The sequence below is a fragment of the Seriola aureovittata genome, chromosome 1, assembly GCF_021018895.1.
Source record: "Seriola aureovittata isolate HTS-2021-v1 ecotype China chromosome 1, ASM2101889v1, whole genome shotgun sequence".
Lineage (NCBI taxonomy): Eukaryota > Metazoa > Chordata > Actinopteri > Carangiformes > Carangidae > Seriola > Seriola aureovittata.
This window is the reverse complement of record NC_079364.1, coordinates 16,439,140-16,460,133: the sequence shown is the minus strand read 5'-3', so window position 1 is coordinate 16,460,133 and position 20,994 is coordinate 16,439,140. Positions and strand designations below refer to the sequence as shown.

The window sequence follows — 20,994 nt, the reverse complement described above, 5'->3', positions numbered from 1 at the left end:
CCTGCTCCTCATGGGCCTTTTACGACTTGGAGTGGTTTGTTGAAACTGCGTAGGACCTATTTTTCAACATAAGCCAGTAATTTTAATGGTCATAGCATTGCAGGGTCCAGTGTGGGCACACAGAACAAGAGCAACTGCCCACAGAATGATGCTTGTGCTACATGTTTTCTGTAATTTCAAGCACCAAGAATCAAAATAATTACTCAGAGTGGAGATGAGCAACACAAAATTGAGGGCTCTCTTGGGGCAACAAATTCAAACCACATGTAGCCGCAGATGAAATCAACAGGTCCTCGTTACATCTGTGTTTCTGCTTCACAAACGATTTGTTGTAATTGTGAGTCATTTGTTTTAGTACAGAGGAGACAACCATCAGACCTGCTACTTAAACAAGCAGCAACCACCACAGTAGCAAAAACCAGTGCAATGATAATGTCTTAACATCCTTCAAGCCTGTATCACCAAATTTACAACATGCAAGCTGCAATTTATGAGCTTGTTTCCTCTTGCTCATTTTAATGCTGTTGTAGTTGTTAAAGCGTACACCATACATGTGACTTATCCTTGAACATGCACAAGCCTTTTACAACTTGAAAATTTAGTAAAACTACTTGTGAAGTGTGATGCTACCAACAGTGTTTTTCTAATGGCTAAATGGATGCAGCGTCCAAAACCTAGAAACTTAGTGGTGAGTTAGAAACATTCAGTTAAGGCGGTATTGAGGCCCAAACACGTGTGTTTTGAGCCGTTTAACATCACACAGGCAGGTGACAAAGGAAACGCCCTACTAATTGAGTGGGGAAGTGAATGTAGATGCTGTTATACGGGGTAAAAGAGGTCACCGAATGGTTTGGTAATCATGAGAATAAAGTGTATCATGATGTTGCCTCCACACTAACTAGATATAAAGGATTGGCATGTCCTCCATTGGTTCCAGTCCTTCATTCAGGATGCTACAAACCAATAAAGCTACAGTTAACAGAAATTCTCTTTACAGCATATTCTTACATTTGCTTATCTAGCCCTCCATCACCTCTTTATACTCATAAAGAGAGTTTGTTTTGTTTTGTTTTTGTTAATGCATTTCCTGTTTCATTACGCGGCACCCTCTGGTTTGTTTTTATAATCAGCCTTGTACACCATATGGTCTCCTCATTCATTCTCCCCCAGTTCTCCTCCTCCGCATCTCATTTTTGTGTCTTGTTTAGAGGTTCACGAGCACTCCACGTTTTCTAAGGAAAGTAAACATGGCAGCCAGAGCTTCAAGGACCTCCACAAGCCCCTGTCCAAATAAACCAGCTCTTTTTTTTGTGTATGGAGAGTAGAACTGCAGTGTGTGTGTGTGTATATGTATGTATGTGTGTAGTGGATGGTGGCTCCCCTTGAACCTTACAAAAAGAAAAACACGGGTTCCACCTGCTGAACATTATATAATGTCATAAAGTAAACAAGAAAAGGGATGTTTGAATTATGTAATCCCTCTGTTGTCTTCAACTGAGACTAATGTAGAGTTGTAAGTTTCCAGTTTCCACTTGGTCTGGTATGAATTATGTATCTGGGTTGATGCAGCCGAGTAATGAATAACACTTCTGAGAAGAAAACCCTCGTCTCTTGGAGATTTGAATACAGACATCCTCTGTGAGATACATGATCACTAATGTTTATTACAAGGGACTGTCGGGACCTCGAAATGGAGATTGAGGTTTTGTCATTAGACGATCTACAAAAAAAGTTATCATCACTAATGCTTCTGATTTACAGTGTATTAAAAAAAGACATCAGTGAGACAGGGTGTTGTACTGGCAAAGCCGTTACGTAAAATAACAGATTTGTGTTTCAAAAGGTCTGTGAAGAAGGACATGAATAAAGAAACATGATACAATACAAGAGTTTCTCAGAGTATGAAAAATTGGTGGCTGGTGTCAGAGGATGGTCTCACTTCAGTCACAAAGAAAAACTATTTGCTGGAGAGGGAACAATTGAAAAAAAAAATTATCATGGCGACACACCAAATACGCACAACATATTTGACAAATAGAAAATATGGTTTAAAGTTAATCTTGTTAAAATCACAAACGTCCAACATGATCGAATCAAAAATAAGGGGGTCTGAGTCTGGTGAGGCAGAGCAGAAGTTGTACTGTCACTCTTCAGACAGAAGCCAAACTGTGTCCCCCCTCAACTGCTGAGGTGACTCAGAAACCTGCAGACTGTTATGATCATGTGTACAGGAAGTTGAATATCCCGGTTTGTCTTTGTTCCATATCAACATCATTGATTGACAGAACTTAGTATGGGGAGTAAAATATTAATATGTGGTGTCACCTTTTTACATTTTTTGTGGATGGGTTTATGTTTCGGGGGTAATGGTTTTGTCAAGGCAGCAGCAGCAGCTGTATCCAAATCGACCAGGATCTGACTGCATTGCTGTGTAACTGCAAATGATGATGTCAAAATGCTGTCCCTGAAGGAGAAAACACACTTGCCCAATAATGTTCTCATATTTTTGGAAGAAAAGGCCTCTGGTCTGCATGAGACATCTGGATGGATATTAATATCATTCACTAGATCAAAATATCACCATTTAAAGAATCCCGAGATTGGTTAACCCTGGCAATATAAGAAAAATATTATATTGCTTAAATGAAGAATTATCCAATGTCCTAAAAACTGTACAGCGAAAGGGATGATCTGTCTGACAAAGAAGACTGAAGGTTAAGTGGTGCTTTTTAACTGGGGAAGGCCAAGACTAGGATATTAAGTATTTCCATGTAGTTAGCTTGGTAAATGATAGAGCCCATCAGGCCATGCTGTGAGCTTCATCTTTAGATTTTCTTTTCTTATGTCTCAGAAATGTGATTTTCCTGTGAGTATCTCACTACAGACCGCAGCGATCCTCGCTACCATCTCTGCAGGACATTTAAGAAAGAAAGCAGATGCATGATGGGCCAGACTTCCTGTTAAACATGTATTTTGACTTGAGTGCAAAGTCCAAATAGGCAGAGTCCTTGTGGGAAGAAAATCTGTCTGAGGGTTCAGTTTGCTGGCATTCCTCCTGAGTGACCGTGTTCTTGTAAATATCTGAAATCAAGCTCATGATGGAATAAAATGTGAACTATGTGGGTCACAACGCAGCTAGCCGTCTGTCAGATCAGGAAGGAGATAGGACCTTGACGGATGATGAACCCTGTTTGTGAGCAGGAGATCCTGGTTTGCCTGTGCCAGCAAGGCCAGCTCTCTTCCCCTGTTTATTCTCTACACCTGACCTGAAGTGACTTTAACATGATGATGATTGTTTTTAACATTTCTATTAATGAACAACTACAGCGAGAACAAATATGTTGAAACTTAATATGTGAACACAGAAAAGGCAAGAAAATTCACTTAAATAATGACAGAAATCGCCCGTGTCATTTTGACATCTTATTATGGATCACAAGTTCTAACAGTATTTTTTCTCCAGATTATCACTACAAGTATTGATACCACTTTTAAAATAGGCACCTTTTACAAAGGGTGTATAAGTTGTCACTAATGGCTTTATCAATTGCTAATCGATCATTTACTAATGCTTTATCGATCAGTTATATCAGTACCTCAATCACATCCACAGACTTAATGATTACAACCTTTAATAATGATTTAAGCATTTCCGTTATTACCAAATGGAAAGGATAAATTACAGCCGACAGATTTTTCACAGACCTGGCAACCCAAATATATAATATAATAATATGTAATAAAGATATTCGTTTCAACGTCTATAAAACACAATTATTAGAGGGCACCATTGCGCATATATTACTGTGAAATGGGTTGTGAGTTGTACTCATATATAGAGCTTCTTCTTTTTAAAATGTAGTTTCAGAGACTTTAGTTCTGTCAGTTGTGGGTCTCCCTCTTCACCGCTGCCCCTCTGAAGTTTGTGGTAATGTTTGAAGCGTGTAGCTGATTGAGAAGATACATGTCTAGGTAATAACCGTCATTCTGTGATTCAGAGATGCTGATCTATCTGCCTGCAGCTGACTCGTTCGACAGTCACTGATTTACAATATTTGCAGTTTCCCTCCTGACATGGGCTCCGCGTCAGCGTGCGCACACTGCGCGCTGCTTTGCCAGGAACATAGCCTACTTGAGGGAGGCTGGCGAGTGTGGGAGTGAGTAGAGACAGTAATTTTTTCCTCTGGTCCTGAGGGGTCTCCTTCTCTATATAAGGCACTCTGAGCTGCAAAGGAGTTACTCAGTTCCTATGTGCTTCAGGAACACCGCCAACAAGCAACAGCCCGCTGCTCTCACAAGGGAATAATCCTGACCATTCTCTTGCGCGCAGAGGAAACTGAAATACTCAAGCAGCTGGATACTCAGTAACACAGAGGTGAGCTATTATGAGACATTTCACACATTTATTTGCAACGTGTTGTATTGTAGCTTTCAGGTAGGCTGTGATATAGCGGGCTGGTTTTAGTTAGGATCTGTCTTTCCTGTGCTGTAGCCTCATGCACATCACCTTGTGAAAGTAAGACGATGAGAAGTGTAGCCTACCTGGTCTGACGATACAACTTCTGACTGACATAATTTTGTCATTTCATTGTTTCAGATTTATTGATTTTACTCAGTATGACACCATGAAATTTTACGACATCAACAGCTCTGATGTTTCAGTTGTGGGTTACAAACCATGACACTGTAAGAGAGGCTGTTGGCAAGACACTGCCATTCATTATGAGTCTGCCTCCTTACCAAGGAAATGTCAATGGGATAGCAGCAGCTACCAAGATGGAAAATACTATAGGCTACAGGCAGTAGGCTTATGAGGAAAGCTGGAAAATATTTCAAATCTAATGCTAGATTTTGAGTTATCAATACAATAAAAGCCATATGTCACTTAGAAAAGATCAATTTTATGGTTTTAGGGGCAAACTACTGGAGAATAGGACAAAAGTCAATCTTTAAAGGGCTTTTTTTGACATGCAAATTTTTTGCATGTCAAAAAAAGCATATTGTCTTCCTGACTTGTGTTTACATTCAGCCTCGTGGTGGGGTGGAGAGGAGGTCAGTCCCTTCTTCAGATCAGAAACAAGCCCACCAGATAGACAAGCCCACCAGATAGACAAGGTGTGGACATGTACGTGTGTCCGACTCTTCTGCTCTGTCTGTCACTCGGGTATAAAATTCATGAGAGCCATGAGAAGGGCCCAGACACAGAAGCTGGTAGAGGTTCAGTGTGAAAAGGGGGCACAGGGAGAAGGAGAAGGGTGTGGTGCCTGGGCTGCCCGCTGGCTCACAGTGCCCAGAGCTGGCACAGCATGTTGACACAGAGCGGGTGCCAGACCTCAAGACGTCTTTCCAGCCAGAGGGAAAGAGGTGAAGGGATTCAAGGATAAGAGCAACCAGTGCGTGCTAGAGCTTGGTTTATTTTTTGTCTTTCTTCTCTGATCACGCTGACTGACTTCTCTTCTTTCTTTATAACAGTTTGTGACTCTGTGATATTTGGTTTAGCTTAAGTCATTAGGGCGTTTTCCCTCTTGCTTGTCTCCCTCCAGAGGGAGGTCAGATGCAGGGTCAGGTACAGAATGTTGCCCTTGCATGTGTCAGGAATGCAGTGTTTTTCCTCAAAGACAGTTCAGCAAGGTGAAAGCTTGTCAACCTGAACTCAGGTCTCCCTCCTCAGTCTCTCACCCTGCTGCTCAGTTTGGTTAGAAAATAATCAGAGTAAGGGGATGAGGATGAAGAGGTAGATAGTATTTCTCAACATACTGTGTATAACAGTGGTGCAAGTCCAAAGCATACTCAGTGTTATATTTACTGATGAAGCTTAAATTGCTCTGTATAACAGGTATTATTGAAGCTATGTTATGAATGGTTAAATGCTCTTTAAATGGCTTTGACTGAAATTATGTTAGTCAGGCAGTGTGGGTTAAATAAACTCATTTAGACAGAGTTCATCTTTTGGACATAGAAGTTAACTGGTTGAATAATTGTGGTACAGTTCATATTATTTTTGTGTTAATGAAAAGTAATTAAAGCATTTCAAAATAAGGCAACGGTTGATTAAATGTTGCACACACAGAAACCTGGGTTGGTAATCAGAGGGTCACTGACAGAATGATAACAACAACAATGTTCTAATAGCCTGCTGCACAAAATACAGCAGCCAGTTCTGTGACGCTCAATAGAGTGCAAGACAGTCATCTTTGATGCATCACAGTATATGTGCAGAGAGAGGGAAACATGCCTCTTAAATGTAGATAAATGTAGATTTTATTATATACTATAATATATAATCACTAGGTAAACATGTACAATCTTCATGTATTGGACTGCATTGCAATCTAATGCAGACCAATACAACAGTTCTGCTTGTAATGATTGACATTGTATCACAGAGGAGTCAATTCAACTCTATGGTCATTATTAAGCCTGGAGTTACTGTGAGGGGAGGCTGTATTGGATTGTATTATGTTGAGAGGCGTTTCAAATGTTTTGTCCATCCCCATTTACTCACATGTGGAGGGGGGAATATTAAAAACATCTTTCAATATAATGCATTCTAATACAACAGCACCTGTACAGCCTCAAAACGATGAAGCACTTGGATTGTTAATACCTCAACTTAACCAGAAACAGAACAAAAAAGAAAGACGACTTATTGCAGGGCAGTTGCATTGGATTGCATCAGACTCTATTAGTGAAAAAAATAAAGTAGTAACAGTTTTTTATGAAATAGCCATAACTATCAAGCTGAGTCTCATCAGAAAAAACAACAGAGAGGCAGGTGACAGCAACTGATGGAACGTGTTGCTGAGCTATACTTTCTGCTTTGTCGCACTTTTAATACTTTGTAAACCCATATGTTTCTATGTGTGTGTGCATTAAATTGACAACTTTGTTACAGGGAGTGTCTTCTTTCATTAATTGAGTAATTTCTATGCCCATATTTTGTAATCTGTACTTTTCTTTGTTGACTCACACAGCGAGGGAAAAACTCATTAAACATTTCCTCTCTGCAGGTTGTGTCTGGGACTCTGAGGAGCAGCGTTCACACAAAATCCAGTGTCTACTGCAGTCTTACAGTCCGACCCAGACAGCAGAAGTGTCGGAATGACCTGCGCTGCCATGACCCGGCTCACTGTCCTCTCCCTCTCCTTCCTGCTGTTGTGCATCAGTGGCTCAGGTTCCCTCTTCCTGCCTGACTCCAAGGAGCTCCGGCAGCTGCTGAGCCGCTACGAGGAGGAAGCAGACCGGAACGGCACCAGCAACACAGCTGGCAATAGGACCCGACGAGCCATCCGCTGGTCGGACCGTGAGGAGATCATCCAGCTGCACAACAAGCTGAGGGGCGTCGTCTACCCAACTGCCTCAAACATGGAGTACATGGTCAGACATGTCCCTTTGCCCCAATTACCTACTTCAGTGTTATTCTTAATTTACAAAGATAATTAAATGTTATCAACTTAAATTTTTGGCGCTACCTCACAAAGAACTTCATTTTAATGTGTCAGCAACACTGAGCTCTGAAATGAGGCTGGTAATTAGGGTTTAAGGTTTTATTCTGCCGAGAAAAGTGGTGTTGGTATAATAAAAACAACCTTTTCTCCCTGCTGGAAACATGCAGTCATGATGGTGAGTTATTGCCAGCCTGCTGTGCTGCTCTTTTACAAGGAGGATAATAATGCTGACTCTGTCCTACCTGCAAACAGCTCAGCGCTGGAGAAGACAGGAGAATGAGGGAGGGCTTGGTCAAAGGAGAACAGAGGGAATAAGACTTGAACAGGAAAATTATGGGACAACGTGGCACATCAATGGGTAAAAAAAAGGGAGAGGGATTATTGTTGAGACACACAGAAAGTTATTGAAAACCACGAGGTCCATAAAGTTGAGAGAAGCAATGGTGGCCTGTGTGTCTCTGGAGTGTGGTTATAGCCTGGGAGGAAAGTGTCTGTAGATTTACTCTGCCCAGTGCTCTCTCGAATTCCAGCGAACAGGCAGTGTGTGTGTGTTTGTGTTGGTGTATGGCTGTTTGGGGCTACAGCGGTGTCTGTGTGTGCATGTTTTAGCGACCACCAAAAGGCTGGAAATTTACTGAGGAGATGTGCTTTGAGGGGCCATGCCGTACGCAGTCCTCCCTCCATTCATAGCTACCCCTCCATGGCGGGATTCAGGTGTCTTCTCCGCTTTCCACCCTCCTCTCCAACACCGTAAAGAAACCCTCTCAGGAAATGTGGATAATTCAGCTGTGATTGCTGGAGATTTGTAGTGGACCAGGGCCAGGCGCCAGCTTCTCCACTCAAATGTCACTGTCTAAGGTTAATGTTATACTTGTGTCCAGCTCAGTTTCACCTCACTGGGAAGGAAGGAAGTGCAGGAGCAGAGGCCTTGAACAGGTTGTGGTTAGGTATCTACTGAGTCAGAACAAGATGTGGATTATACTGCTCCACATTGTAGTGGAAACTGCAGGTGAATGTTACCGGTGTAAAATATGTAAATTCTTTGTGGAGAAACTTCTTTCATTTGATGTGTACAGGTTTGGGATGATGAGTTGGAGCGGTCTGCCACTCATTGGGCAGGGGAGTGTCAATGGGACCATGGACCTCAGGACCTGCTGATGTCTATTGGACAAAACCTGGCTGTTCACTGGGGCAGGTGAGATATAATGCACATAGTCGGTATGATATACCATCCAAAGTCTTATACATTTATATAATGCCTGAGTTTCCAATTTCAAAATAATTTTTTTATACCCTACTTTGGGGAACATCTACTATAGCTATATACTTTGAGGTCAGTGCACCACTTTGTTCCAGACTAAAGTATCTCAGCAATTGCTGTGAAGTTTTGTACAGACATTCATTAGAGGAAACAGAGGATGATTCCCCCTGACTTCTTTTTTCTTTCAAACCATCATGAGGTTTACATTTGTAGTTTTGAGTGAAATGTCTCAACTGCTATTGGTTGGATTGCCATGAGATTTGGTGCACACCCTTCAGGATGAATTTTGATCATTTTGGTGATCCTCTGACATTAGCGCTAGTGCCATCATTAGGTCAATTTCTATGCTCCTAATACTTATGTTTTTGACCAAATATCTGCAAAGCTAATGACACAACAGCCTCAACTGTACCTTGTGTTTAGTGCTGATTAGCAAATGTTAGCATGCTAACACACTAAACTAAGATGGTAAACATTGTACCTGCTTAACATCAGCATGTTAGCACCGTAACCCTGTTAGCATGTTAATGTTAGCATATAGCTCAAAGCAACACTATGCCCATATACAGCCTTACAGAACCTCTAGCATGCCTCTGAACTCTTAACCTTGTTCACAAATACATGATCAGCTGATCATTTCTTTGTACTTCTTCTTTTTTTCCTTTACTGAAAGTCTTTTCTGAGCTGTCAGTGTTGTAAGAGTAAACTGTTTCCCGTAAACTAAAGAGACGAGTGTCTGGAAAACTCTTAGTCAAAACACTTTGAATTGATCTGCTCCTTTAAAAGAATCTTGGTCCATTGATATGTGCGTAGTAGTGCTAGTCAGTGCTAGCATATTAAGCTTGATGTTTGTGTGAATGAGTGTGTGTCCGAGTAGACACCAGACACAGTAGGCCTCTGTGTATGACAGCGTGTGGCTATCGCAGCAGGTGCCCTTCCAGGAATCTGCTCTCATTCTCACAGCCCCTTTCCTCCCTCCCCTCTTCCCTCCTTTTTTTCCTGTGCCAACAACCCTTTTTTTCACTCCCCCTCTACTCTCCACTTATAAGCTCAGCACTTTTTCAATACCGTAAAAAGAGATGTTTATAATAAGAACTAGAACTGATTTGTTAGGCTGTGGAGCCATGTTTAGATTTGCTCTGATTGTTTTTTCTTTTAACCTGATTTGATTTCCCCTGTTATGGAGGGGAACAGACTGCTGATCTATGTGCCAGGTCAAATTCAGACTCATCTCTTGAAGCCTGAAGGGAGGGGGAGGAGCAGGGAGGTTCAAGCAGTGTTTCTCAAGTCAAGCCAAAGCACCTGGCAGCTCCCTCAGATATTTCCCTTTTTGCCCCCTAGTACCTGGATGGCCTGTGACTGAGCCTACTGTTTGTCTGTCTGTCTGTGTGTGTTTGTTTATTTGTGTGTGTCTGTGCATGCGCTCTACAGATACCGCTCTCCTGCCTTCCACGTCCAGGCCTGGTACGATGAGGTGAAAGACTACACCTATCCCTACCCCCATGAGTGCAATCCCTGGTGTCCAGAACGCTGCTCCGGGCCCATGTGCACCCATTACACCCAGGTGAGACAGATAAAAAAAAATGCAGGCAGGAGAGGACGAGGTGAAAGAGTTCAGAAGAAACTTTGACAGACAATAAATAGGTTAAAAGGAGCTCCACTCATTTTACACATCAAAGGCTTTTGTGGCTCCAGAGGAGCTGCGTGAAGTCTGATCAATTGCCTAGCATAACAGTCCCGAATCTCCGACTTAACTTTTAGTGGTCAAGTTGCATTGTGGGTAATGTAGGCGTCAGGTTTTGACATGGAAAAAGAATGCATGCAGTAAAAAGGCGATATCTCTGGTTCTTCTGCGGCAATTCTGAATTTCTTTTTTTTTTTATTGTCCATCATGAGTCTGAAAAGTTTGACATCCAGTTTGGTTAGTGCCATTTTAGGATGAATTACATTTTTCAATTTCTTTTTGGACCATATACTGGTATTTCTGCTATGTTTATGATTAGGATCGGGTCATGTGCCTTCCTTTAAACATGTGGTGAGCACCCTGTATGATATTTCACAGTATTTATGGACAGAGTTGTGGCGTGACTGAGGGGTTAAATCTCAGGTGTGCATATAGTAACTTGTAGACGGTGAAAACAAGCAAGTTAAAGAGATAAATGTAAAATCAGATGCAAGTAATGGAACAAAGGAGAGTGAGGGGACAGAAAGAAGAGTTGAAGATGAGATGAAAAAATGAAGAAATCAATCAAAAGGAAACAGCGATGGGTGAGCTGGCGTCTTTTTCCCCTAGACTTTACTTTGTAGCTGCTGGGATGAGTTTACAGAAACATCCAGACTCCTCCCTCTGCCTTCACCCTGAAACCTGATCACTGTCATCTGGTAGTCATTTCCAGACACGCCAGACATCCCTCACTGCTTGACCTGGATTCTTTTGAAGATGCTGCAGAGACGGGACTGTGCCAAATAGGAGCACCATCACCTTGTCTCTGTCTTTCATTTGCTGGAAGTGCTGATAAATCTGCAATCCAGGCAGTCATACTCCATTACTACCCCTACAGAGAAATGGTAGACCCTCTGGAGTTAGAGACTGCATTGTGCTGAACTACCAGCACTCAGCACACATCAGTCTATGTGCTGACTCACTGCTTCCAGCGGCCTCTAACTCTACCAGGAAAAAGATGAACATTCCTGAGGAGGGAGAGCGCACATGTTTGAGAGTTGGGGAGGAAAGTGAGGAGGAGTTATGGAACATGCTGTGTTGTATTCGTTGTCAAATGGCACATCATTCATCTGTAACACCGCTGCAACAGCTTTCCGTTTAATAAGGCGTTTTATTTTACCTTGGACTGTCTTGGGCCTACGTTGACCATTTTTTCCACTTCTAACTGGATGATGAAAATGATCACGATTGTGTCACAGAGGGCAAACTGGGTTCACAGATCATGTGCATCTGACTGGGTCAGAAAAACAGACCAGGCACTCCTGGTTGTCCCAGTGGCCACATTAATCGTGACTGCCAGTCTAGTTTCTTCCTCTGGAATGACTGATTGAACCATGGGCTGTGAGAAATGTGAGGCGGGACGTCTAGGCTTAATAATAATAGTTTTCTCTGCTATAATGTGTCTGTTCTTTCAGTAAGTGCTTCTGTTAACTTTGGCCATTCCTCTATTTCCTTCTTCACAGCTGGTCTGGGCAACCACTAACCGAGTGGGCTGTGCTGTGCACGTGTGTCCAAAGATGGACGTGTGGGGTGAAATATGGGAGAACGCCGTTTACCTTGTGTGCAACTATTCCCCAAAGTAAGATCAGTATTCCTTCATGTTCCACTGTTCACCAACACCCCTGCTCTCTAGATTTGTGTTTACATTCCTCCTCTTTACACTGCTGACAAATGTTACATTGCTTGCTCCTAATATAGCTGCACTGCAGATATGTAGCACTAAATGTTTGAGAGGTTTGTATAACATATTGTTGCCATTAAAATTCCTCATAAGTTAGAATAGAAAAATAATAATGAAGCACAGGGAAAGAATAATAAAAGCAGAGCAGGCGTTTGTTTTCCAGACAGCCCACAGGATGTAATTGCCTGAGAGACAAGGAGTGTGGGACTAATGACTACTAGGAGTGTTGACCATGAGCAAAGACTGCTGAAGTAATTACAAGGCCATGAGCCCAGTGATGCCTGACTGATGATTAATTTCCACCTTAGTCAAGCTGTCCATTGTGCACTACTTCTGCAGGGGTAACTGGATTGGAGAGGCCCCATACCAACATGGCCGCCCTTGTTCCCAGTGCCCTCCCAGCTATGGAGGAGGATGTAGGAATAACTTGTGCTACAAAGGTGAGAAAACCTGTGTGGTTTTCATTCAAAGATGTTGCAATTAAATATAAATATACCCTCAACCTGAACCCCATCTGTTTATCCATCTATAGACTCTCAGCGCTCAGAGACAGAGGACATGAATGAGGTGGAGAAGCCTCAGGTTCCAATGCTGCCTCGTACCACCGCTAAACCTGCCCCCAAACCTAAACCGTCCACTCCGAAGAAACCAGTGTTCAAGCCCTCCACTCCGAAGCTCACCACACCAAGGACGCCATCTTTAAAGACTACCAGTAACAACTACTTAGGTATCTAGAGGGATTATACATCATAACCCCAAACCTCCATGTTTGGGTGCATCTCTTCACTTATTTTTTTGTCTTTTTTTTTGTTTGTTTTCTTGCAGCTCAAAACATTAAGTGCGAGACTAGACTGCGAGATAAGTGCAAAGGAGCAACCTGCAACAGGTTAGGTTATCTTAATGAATTTCAATGTAAAGCTACTTTTGGATATATACTGTACATATGTCTATTGTGTGTCAACTCACTCTCCAACTTCTATTTTGACCACAGATACATTTGTCCAGCTAACTGCATGACTAAGAAAGGGAAAGTCTGGGGAACTCTCTATTATGATGTGGTGAGTTTTTCCAGCGTCAGCAGCAAACTCCACACAGCAGTTAATACTGTAAATGAATATTTATAAATGCTAATTTTTTGTTGTCTCAGCAATCAAGTATTTGCCGAGCTGCTATTCATTTTGGCGTGATTGACAACAACGGAGGACTGGTCGACATCACAAGAATGGACAAACTTCCATTCTTTGTCAAAGCCACAAAGAATGGCATTGAGTCTCTCAGGTGGATATCTCTGCTTGACCTAATTTTCCAAATAGGGTGAAATCCCCTTTCTTATGAAACACATTTCCCTGCTTTTTCGATTCACATTTTGCGCAATAATGGATTTTTCCGATCACAATTTGTTTTCCTGATTTCTAAACACTTTGATGACTTTTACAGCAAATATAAACCCGGCAATGCCTTTGTGGTGGCCAAGGTGGAAGGTAAGTGAATCACTCTTTGATTCATGACTTTATAAAAATACATGTATTAGGAATATTACGAGTTTTTCTCTTTCTCTGTGACAGAAATGACTGCAGACTGCTACACCACAGTGGCTGAAATCTGCCCTTTCAAAAAGCCCTACTCACACTGCCCAAGGTGCCTTCTCACATCCACCATCTTATCATTCACTAAACAATCAAACCGTTAGCCAATTAATAGTTCCCATTCTTGTAAAATAAACTTATTTCTATGAATAAAACCCTCATCTGTTGCTTCAAATTCATACTAATGTCCAATCTCTTCCTCAGAATCTTCTGTCCAGCTAACTGCAAGACTCAGCCTTCTTACTGGTCACCTGTTATCGGAAACAACATTTACACAGATGTAAGTAATACAAGTTTTCTATGTGTATGAACTTTATTAAATTCATCACGAGTCAAACCAGAGGTCCAGGCCCTCCAGTTCTGTCCTGTTTCTTTTTAAATCTTTTTATGGCCTATTAGTTTAGACAGAAAGCAATGGACATGTGGATCTGTATCATGGTTAGGTCGACTTTAAGGCACCTTGCAGGGTTTGTGATGCATGGTAGCTATGGAAAGCCATTGAATCACAGTCTGAATTTGACTAATGGAGGATGGGCGTAATGGTGAGGTAAGCCAGAGACTGCCAGGGATGTAATACTCTGCATGGGGCCTGACCATTCAGAGGCTGACTAAAGTGTTATCTCAGACTAAGTGCTTGTCTCTCAGATGTAAGAGGAGCAAACGTGCACAAGAATGTTTTGCAGTCTCAGGCGCTGAATGTGTTTTGACTGTGGTGTAGAGGCTGGATGCTGGTTAAACACGAGACATAAACTGTCTGTTAGAAATGTTGGAGGGGTGTATGGACAGTGTGATCTCTGTTTGGACTAGAAATGAATGATTCCGCTCCAGACCGTTGATAAGAGCTTATGGTCTGTTGTGCTGGAGCCAGACTTCTGGCTGAGATTGTGAAACAAATGCTTGAGTGTGTGTGCTAACGTGTGTCTGTGAATTACTGCATTATGTTTTGTGCTGTATCTGTAATAAAAGAATTACAAAGATAACTCCTGTAGTGAAAAAGTTATTTTCCATCTTCTTAAGGCCTTTCTCATCTTTCCACGCTTTCTCTTCACAGAACTCCAGTATTTGTAAAACAGCCATCCATGCAGGGGTAATCAAAGCAGATGGCGGTCTTGTGGATGTTCTGCCACTGGACAAGAGAAAGAGCTATCTTGGAGTCTTGAAAAATGGCATCCAGTCTGAAAGGTACTGCTCAATTTTTTCAGGTCAACTATTTTTACTGAAATGATCTTCCCAGACGTGGACTGTAGGTACAGAGACAGATGGGTCAGGCACCATGTCAAACAGTTGCAGGGACATTAGAGATAGCTTGAATTCCAGAAATCTATCTTTTTAGATTTGGCTCACTGTGGTCTCACTGTAAAGTATTTAAGAAAGACTGTGTCTAAAAATGAGAACAACCATGTTTAGACATGCTGTGTGACCACTTCCATCAGCAAGCAACCATTTGTTTAATAGCTGTGAAACTGCCAAAACTCCTTAGTTGTAATGTTAAGGAATATGTTCACCATTGCTGAAATGAAAAACAAGAAGATTGTAGTGAAATGACACAAGTAAATCTGACAAGAGAATCTGAAATATGACTGAGAAAGGTAGTTTTATTCATTTTACCCTAACTTGATTTATGTCTCCTGTAATACTGCATGTAGTGGGTTCCCTGCGTGCACGCCATGTTTCTCACATCACTCTCATGTCTGTGGCTGGCTCCAGTGGACTGAGCTTGGGCAAAGAAGCCCTTGTGGCCAGTTCTGTTGGCATGTGGGGTTGTAAGAGTAATGGTGTGGTTTGGTGTGTGGATGGGCCACACATGGGATCTGTGCTTACTTTACCCAGGCATTTCAATTGAGTGTGCAAAGTGCTGAATGGCCAAAAATAATCCAAGTCTGATTCTATGAAATCTAATGCAAAGTTGCGAAGGCCCCACTCATGGCACTGGGATAAGAGGTCAAACTGCTGAGTGAGAGTCCGTGCCATGTGCCAGCATCATGGCAGGGTGGGCAGGTTGGACTGGACGCTGGTTGCTGGGGAAGTAATCACAGCCTATCCAATTACTCGAGGATGGAAATGCTGTCAGCCACTTAGTCAGTGCTTTCCTATACGGATAATTATCTGTGATGTGATACCAATCGTGCTGGCCTATCATGATTATTGATCATGGCAGAGCTTCAAGGTTTCTCCACCGATGAACTAATTGCAAAGTCGTTAAGTTTAACACATGTGGTAGCTGGAAAGATCATTCTGAGAAATACGGCAACAATGAGTCATACTGCCAGTCTGTCATTTGGTTTTTTCCAAAGATGTTGTGAACAACATGATTGTGCCCTTTTTAATGGCTTTTGGTGCAGGGAGGTCTTGGATAATATTAAAGAGAAGAATTCCAAGTATCATGAAAACACATTTTTCAAAAATATGTTTTTATTTGGATTAAAGGGGCACTGCCCCTATTTTATACTTGAAGTTCAGTTCGATCGTCACAGGGAGTACTTCTCTGCCTCTGAACATGGTTGTGTAATGTCTTCTGTGGCTCTAGAGGGAGATTTCTAAAGCCTGAGAAAATAACTCAGGGCTATCTTAGTTTGTGCTTGATACTTACATTTTTTAACAGAAAGCCTGCAGATGTACAGCTCCAAAGAAGTGGACATTTAAGAGGCACAGAAGGTGTAATAAAAGATGCTATTGGTTGCATTGAGGATTCAGTGTTTTCAGAGATTAACCCTTACCAGGGGTTAACCTTCAGGATAAACTCTGCCGCTTCAGTTCTGACCATTCTGTTCCAATTCCCACACCTAACTTGTTTTCTGTATCGTCTGTTTGCAGCAAGACCAACACAGAGGGGGGTTCCTTCCGAGTCTTTGCTGTGAGGGAGTGAGACTTCAGTTCAGAAGTCCAAAGACCAACAGAGTCACCTCAGCTGCTCTTGAAGAGCAGGAAGTGCCCACAGGTTGGATACCAAGGCTGTTCATCTGTCTCTGTGTCTTCAGTGGAAATAGACCGTCCCAGCAGATTGATAGACAATTTTCCCTCTTAGTTATCAAACAGTAGCCACCCAGTAGAAGGAATTGTCCGATATTTTAATGAATTGTTATTTTTTCTCATCTTGTAACTCCAGATATGGATATTCCTTAGACATACGTAATCTGTGAATACAGAATTTTTTTTATATATTATGATTCATTGAACAGCTGGTGCTGGAAGTTTTGAGTTAGACATGTTTTACAGAAAGTACTGTGTTTACAAATATAAGTTGGTTTTCATACACAGGAATGTATACTGATCACACTGTATTTAATCATTGTGTACAGAATATATGATATTTTGTTTGTTTTAAAAATGGAGTACCATATATTAACATTATTATGTTCTATTCTGATTTGTTATTTTATTTTATTGCTGCCTTCTTCCTCTTCGCCTGGATAATATTTGCTTTTCTGCTCCTTAAAATTTAGACTGTGAAATCAAATCTAAGTCTAAATTGTATTTATAAGTTAAGAGGTGTGCTCAATGTGAGGTGGGATGTTTATTGGCTGGGTAGAGCAGAACTCATCAGGCAGACATAAAGGGAGAGGAAACAGTTGAAAGTGTATACAGGCAGCAGGCACTGCAACAGGAAAATAATGTCTCCCTTGAGGAGGCTGGTGTCACTTCAGTGCCAGACATGAGGGATTAAGTGAAGGTGTTACATTGCTGAAGTCACTGTGTAGTATATGATAGTTGGTGGAGATGGGCCTTCCGAATGGTGGCAGTATTGTGGACAATCACAGACGGCAGATATGTTTATAATGATAAGCAGTAATATGTCATTTTATTTTATATTTATTGTTGCTTAGTGCTTTCGTTGTTTCTTTATTTCTCTGGCTCCTTAAAATAAATGAAAATGCTAAATTTGTCCCCTCCCCACCAGACAGATGAATGTGTCACATGTTTCAGGTACAAAGAGAGTTTCTTTGTGTAAACACCAGGCCATAACAATCAAACTGTAGTTTATGCACTATGGAACAAACTACACTACAGTATGCAGTGTAAGCAGGAGACAGACCTGTAATATCTATCATTGTACTGGACTGAGGCACTGTGGCCATTGGTACAGCCCTGATTTCAGTACTTTTTTCTCTGTACACTTACGTCTCTAAACCGTTTCTCTTGTGTCACGTAAATCCTGAGACATTGATTAAACAAATGTAAAGTGCAGTTTATGCTGCAGGACTGGGGTGTCCAGTTGGGATCCTAAAATCACACCAAACACATTATAGCACCATTAAATCTTGTCTCTCTACCTGTTGGGTTTCCTTAAGGATTCAAAAGTAAAAGCCAAGACAAAATGACTAACTTCTTTTCCTAAAAGCATATTTAAACTTTATCTCTTTATTCTACCTCAGTCCTATCGCTGCGCCAGGCATTTAAGTCTTTTCTATATGGGAATTTTTATGGGAAATTTTAAAGGTTTTGTAAAATTATGCGAACTGTAAATACTATGATTTTTGTTTTTGAATCATCTTCTATGCAGTAAGATTATAATTAAAATGTGTGAATTTATTTCTGTTGTCTTGGTCGTTTTGTTTTTATACAGGTGTAGGATGGGTTCTATATTTTTTTTGGCACAATTTGAAAATAAAGTATTCCTTACAAATACTACTGAACATGCTTTTGTTTCATTAAAAGACACTAGCACATGGTATTTAAGGACACCACTGATGATGTTTCCAGGTTGTTGAGAATATTGTGTGTGATTTTTACAAAAGCTTTAGGTCAAAGTGGCATTTGAAAATGAGAAAAAAAATCAAGTAATTTTAATTTGAATGAGTATATTTGACAGTTTATTTATTCTTCATTTATGCTCTGCCAGTTCATAATACGCTGATAAGAAACTCCCTGTCGTTTTTAGTGCAACCTAATCAATCAAGTCAACTAATCAAGATACCCAAGGTTTTACTCTCACCTCCATGAGGATGTGACTTCATGGACAAAGTTAAGAGTCCTTTTTTAATTCACTAAATCCAAAAATTTAATCAAAACTGCTCCCAAGTGCAAAAGTGAGTCACAAAAGATTTAAAAAAAAAATTAGGTAGCTGTCATAACTTTAATATTGTAAATGCACTTTGACCAGAGCTTCATGATAAAAATCAGTGTGTCATGCATTATGAATAAAATTCAGACCCAGGCCACCCAGTGTCTGCCCATTATCTTTGGAAGAATATCACTGACCATGTTCACAACCTGGCTCTGCTTCTTGCGGTCAAATGCATGCCGAGTGAAGTGGAACAATAAATTGAAGCAGTCGCATTTACTCAATGACCACGCACATTGTGTAATCTGCCAATACTTAAGGGCTTTAGCTTATGGTGGGATGATTTCAGAAGAAAGGAAGAAACTCCATGGACTCGGCTAAAATTTCACGACCTTGCAATTTCCCATTTCACAGTCCAGGGTCAAGATGTCATTTGTGACAAGTTTACTGAGGTGATAAGATCACGGTATACATGCCATTAAAAAATGCCTCGTTAACCTAAACCCTAAAGACACAGAAAGAGGAAAGGAGAATGGCAGAAAGAGAAGAGAACAGCTTGTAAGCACTGATAAATTTGTGTACCTCCATGCAGTTTTATTGGAGGCAGATGTTCAGTTTCATTTAAGCCCAAGTTGGACAGGACCCTTGCCATTTTACTGATAAACAGCTGCAACTGGCTTGTGTGATGACTACTTTACTCCCATTGTCAATGGAGATAAAAAATTTGTACTCACACTGTAAATCCCCTGACCGCTTAGAGAAAAACCTTTGGGATGTAGTCCAATTTTGAGTTTTCTTGTCCTCAAATGTGCCTTGCGCAACAGATTGTATTGGTTGTACAACAACTGCATCACATTAAGGGGAATAGCAGTAAAGAGTTATTTGTTTTGTCTATTGTCATTAAAGCATATAAATTGTCAAGACTCACCAATTTACTCTATTTTCCTAATCCAGATGTGCAGACTCTGTAAAATATTGGCTGCCTTTCTCATGTCAGCATTTTCTATTGCTGCTGCATTGATAAACATGATCCATTATTTGGCAATAATGGATGATTTTATGATCAAGATGATTTTATAAGGCCATAATCATTGCAGGCGTATCACAAGAAGTTCATTGATTGTGAGGAAATTATTATGTGTTCCCAACTATGTATCAAAACATGATAGACAGTGAAGTAATTGCCTCAAGTGCACTGATGCTCCACCACGTGGCTCTTAGAGAGGTGCAACACAGCAGCTTCATTGACCTGCTGCCCCCTGTATGGGTTCTTGAGTTTGATGAGCAATGGCTCTCAAGCATCTCTACAGCAGAGTTGTAGTGTAGTGTGCTTTTAAATGTTAGGAATTAGATTTTAATAATGTAATGAGTGATATGGATTTGATGAAACCAGAGTAACATACTCTGTAGCCTTCAAAGAAAATGGTCAAATTTGCATTGCTCAAGCTTGAATCCTCATGAGGCCAGCTCTGTGCTCTCATGTGCAATTATACATGCTTGTAAAGGGAGAGCCATGTGTGTGGCTGTGCTAACTGTATTATTACCAGAATTGAATATTGGGAATTTTATTAATGGGATTTTGGAAGGAAGGACAAGAGCTTATTGCAGTACAGTTCATACACTCCAGACAGGACCTCCAGGCAGGATCTTGATCATTGGATAGATTATAAGTATTAGAGTCCAAATTTTATGATTGAGATGATATTTTTCTGGTAAAAGAGGCCATATATTCCAGCACATTGCTTTAAGAAAGCCAGTTTGGATGGGCCAGTTTGTGTGAAGGAATTTCAGACTTACAGAGACTGGAATTAAAGACACCATCTTCCAAAAGAGATGAACGGGAGATGTGGCTGATGTTGTTATGACAGGTTGTGTCTGGCCTGCTTGTTCGTCATATGAATGTGGTAAGAACTTTAGAAGCAAAAGGGGGATAGAGGCTTTAACAACGCCATCTATCTAAAGGGAGCATTTGGAATTGATAGGAGGATTGGTTTACCTCCCCTGTCTCTGTCTTCTGACATTAAGGGAAAAATGCCTGTTAACATAATGTTACGCAACAAATTTTAGTGATTTTAGGGTTATGGTGCAAACAAGGGTTACTGTAGGTCCTTGACTACAATTTGTTAATGTTAAATAGTTCCATCCATCCGTCTTGGGAGTCTTTCAGACAGAATTTCTTTCTGATGGTGGATTACCTGCAATAATGGTCTGTATTCTGTCTGTGAGGAAGTAAACCAAGATAACATGAGCCAAAATATACAGAGAATGAGAGGAACGAAATGCCACAACATGC

The 20,994-nt window shown here is 41.0% G+C and overlaps 1 protein-coding gene across 1 annotated transcript; it reads left to right on the top strand.

Annotated features, from left to right (window-relative positions):
* The first annotated feature begins 4,102 nt into the window (after nucleotides 1–4,102).
* Nucleotides 4,103–18,325, top strand: crispld2 (cysteine-rich secretory protein LCCL domain containing 2). The gene is made up of 15 exons (XM_056380816.1): nucleotides 4,103–4,375; nucleotides 7,011–7,377; nucleotides 8,525–8,643; nucleotides 10,141–10,273; nucleotides 11,896–12,011; nucleotides 12,453–12,553; nucleotides 12,646–12,840; nucleotides 12,939–12,999; nucleotides 13,105–13,171; nucleotides 13,261–13,391; nucleotides 13,551–13,594; nucleotides 13,679–13,751; nucleotides 13,904–13,979; nucleotides 14,751–14,881; nucleotides 16,514–18,325. Exons 2-15 carry the CDS (start codon nucleotides 7,102–7,104, stop codon nucleotides 16,563–16,565), a joined length of 1,575 nt encoding a protein of 524 aa, XP_056236791.1. The 5' UTR covers nucleotides 4,103–4,375; nucleotides 7,011–7,101; the 3' UTR covers nucleotides 16,566–18,325.
* The last annotated feature ends 2,669 nt before the right edge of the window (nucleotides 18,326–20,994 follow it).

Bases quoted from the DNA above. Each gene is read 5' to 3' on its own strand.
- crispld2 (XM_056380816.1), top strand. From the start codon at position 7,102: ATGACCTGCGCTGCCATGACCCGGCTCACTGTCCTCTCCCTCTCCTTC. The intron at 7,378-8,524 runs GTCAGACATGTC...TGATGTGTACAG, and splicing joins CCTCAAACATGGAGTACATG to GTTTGGGATGATGAGTTGGA. The intron at 12,554-12,645 runs GTGAGAAAACCT...ATCCATCTATAG, and splicing joins GAATAACTTGTGCTACAAAG to ACTCTCAGCGCTCAGAGACA.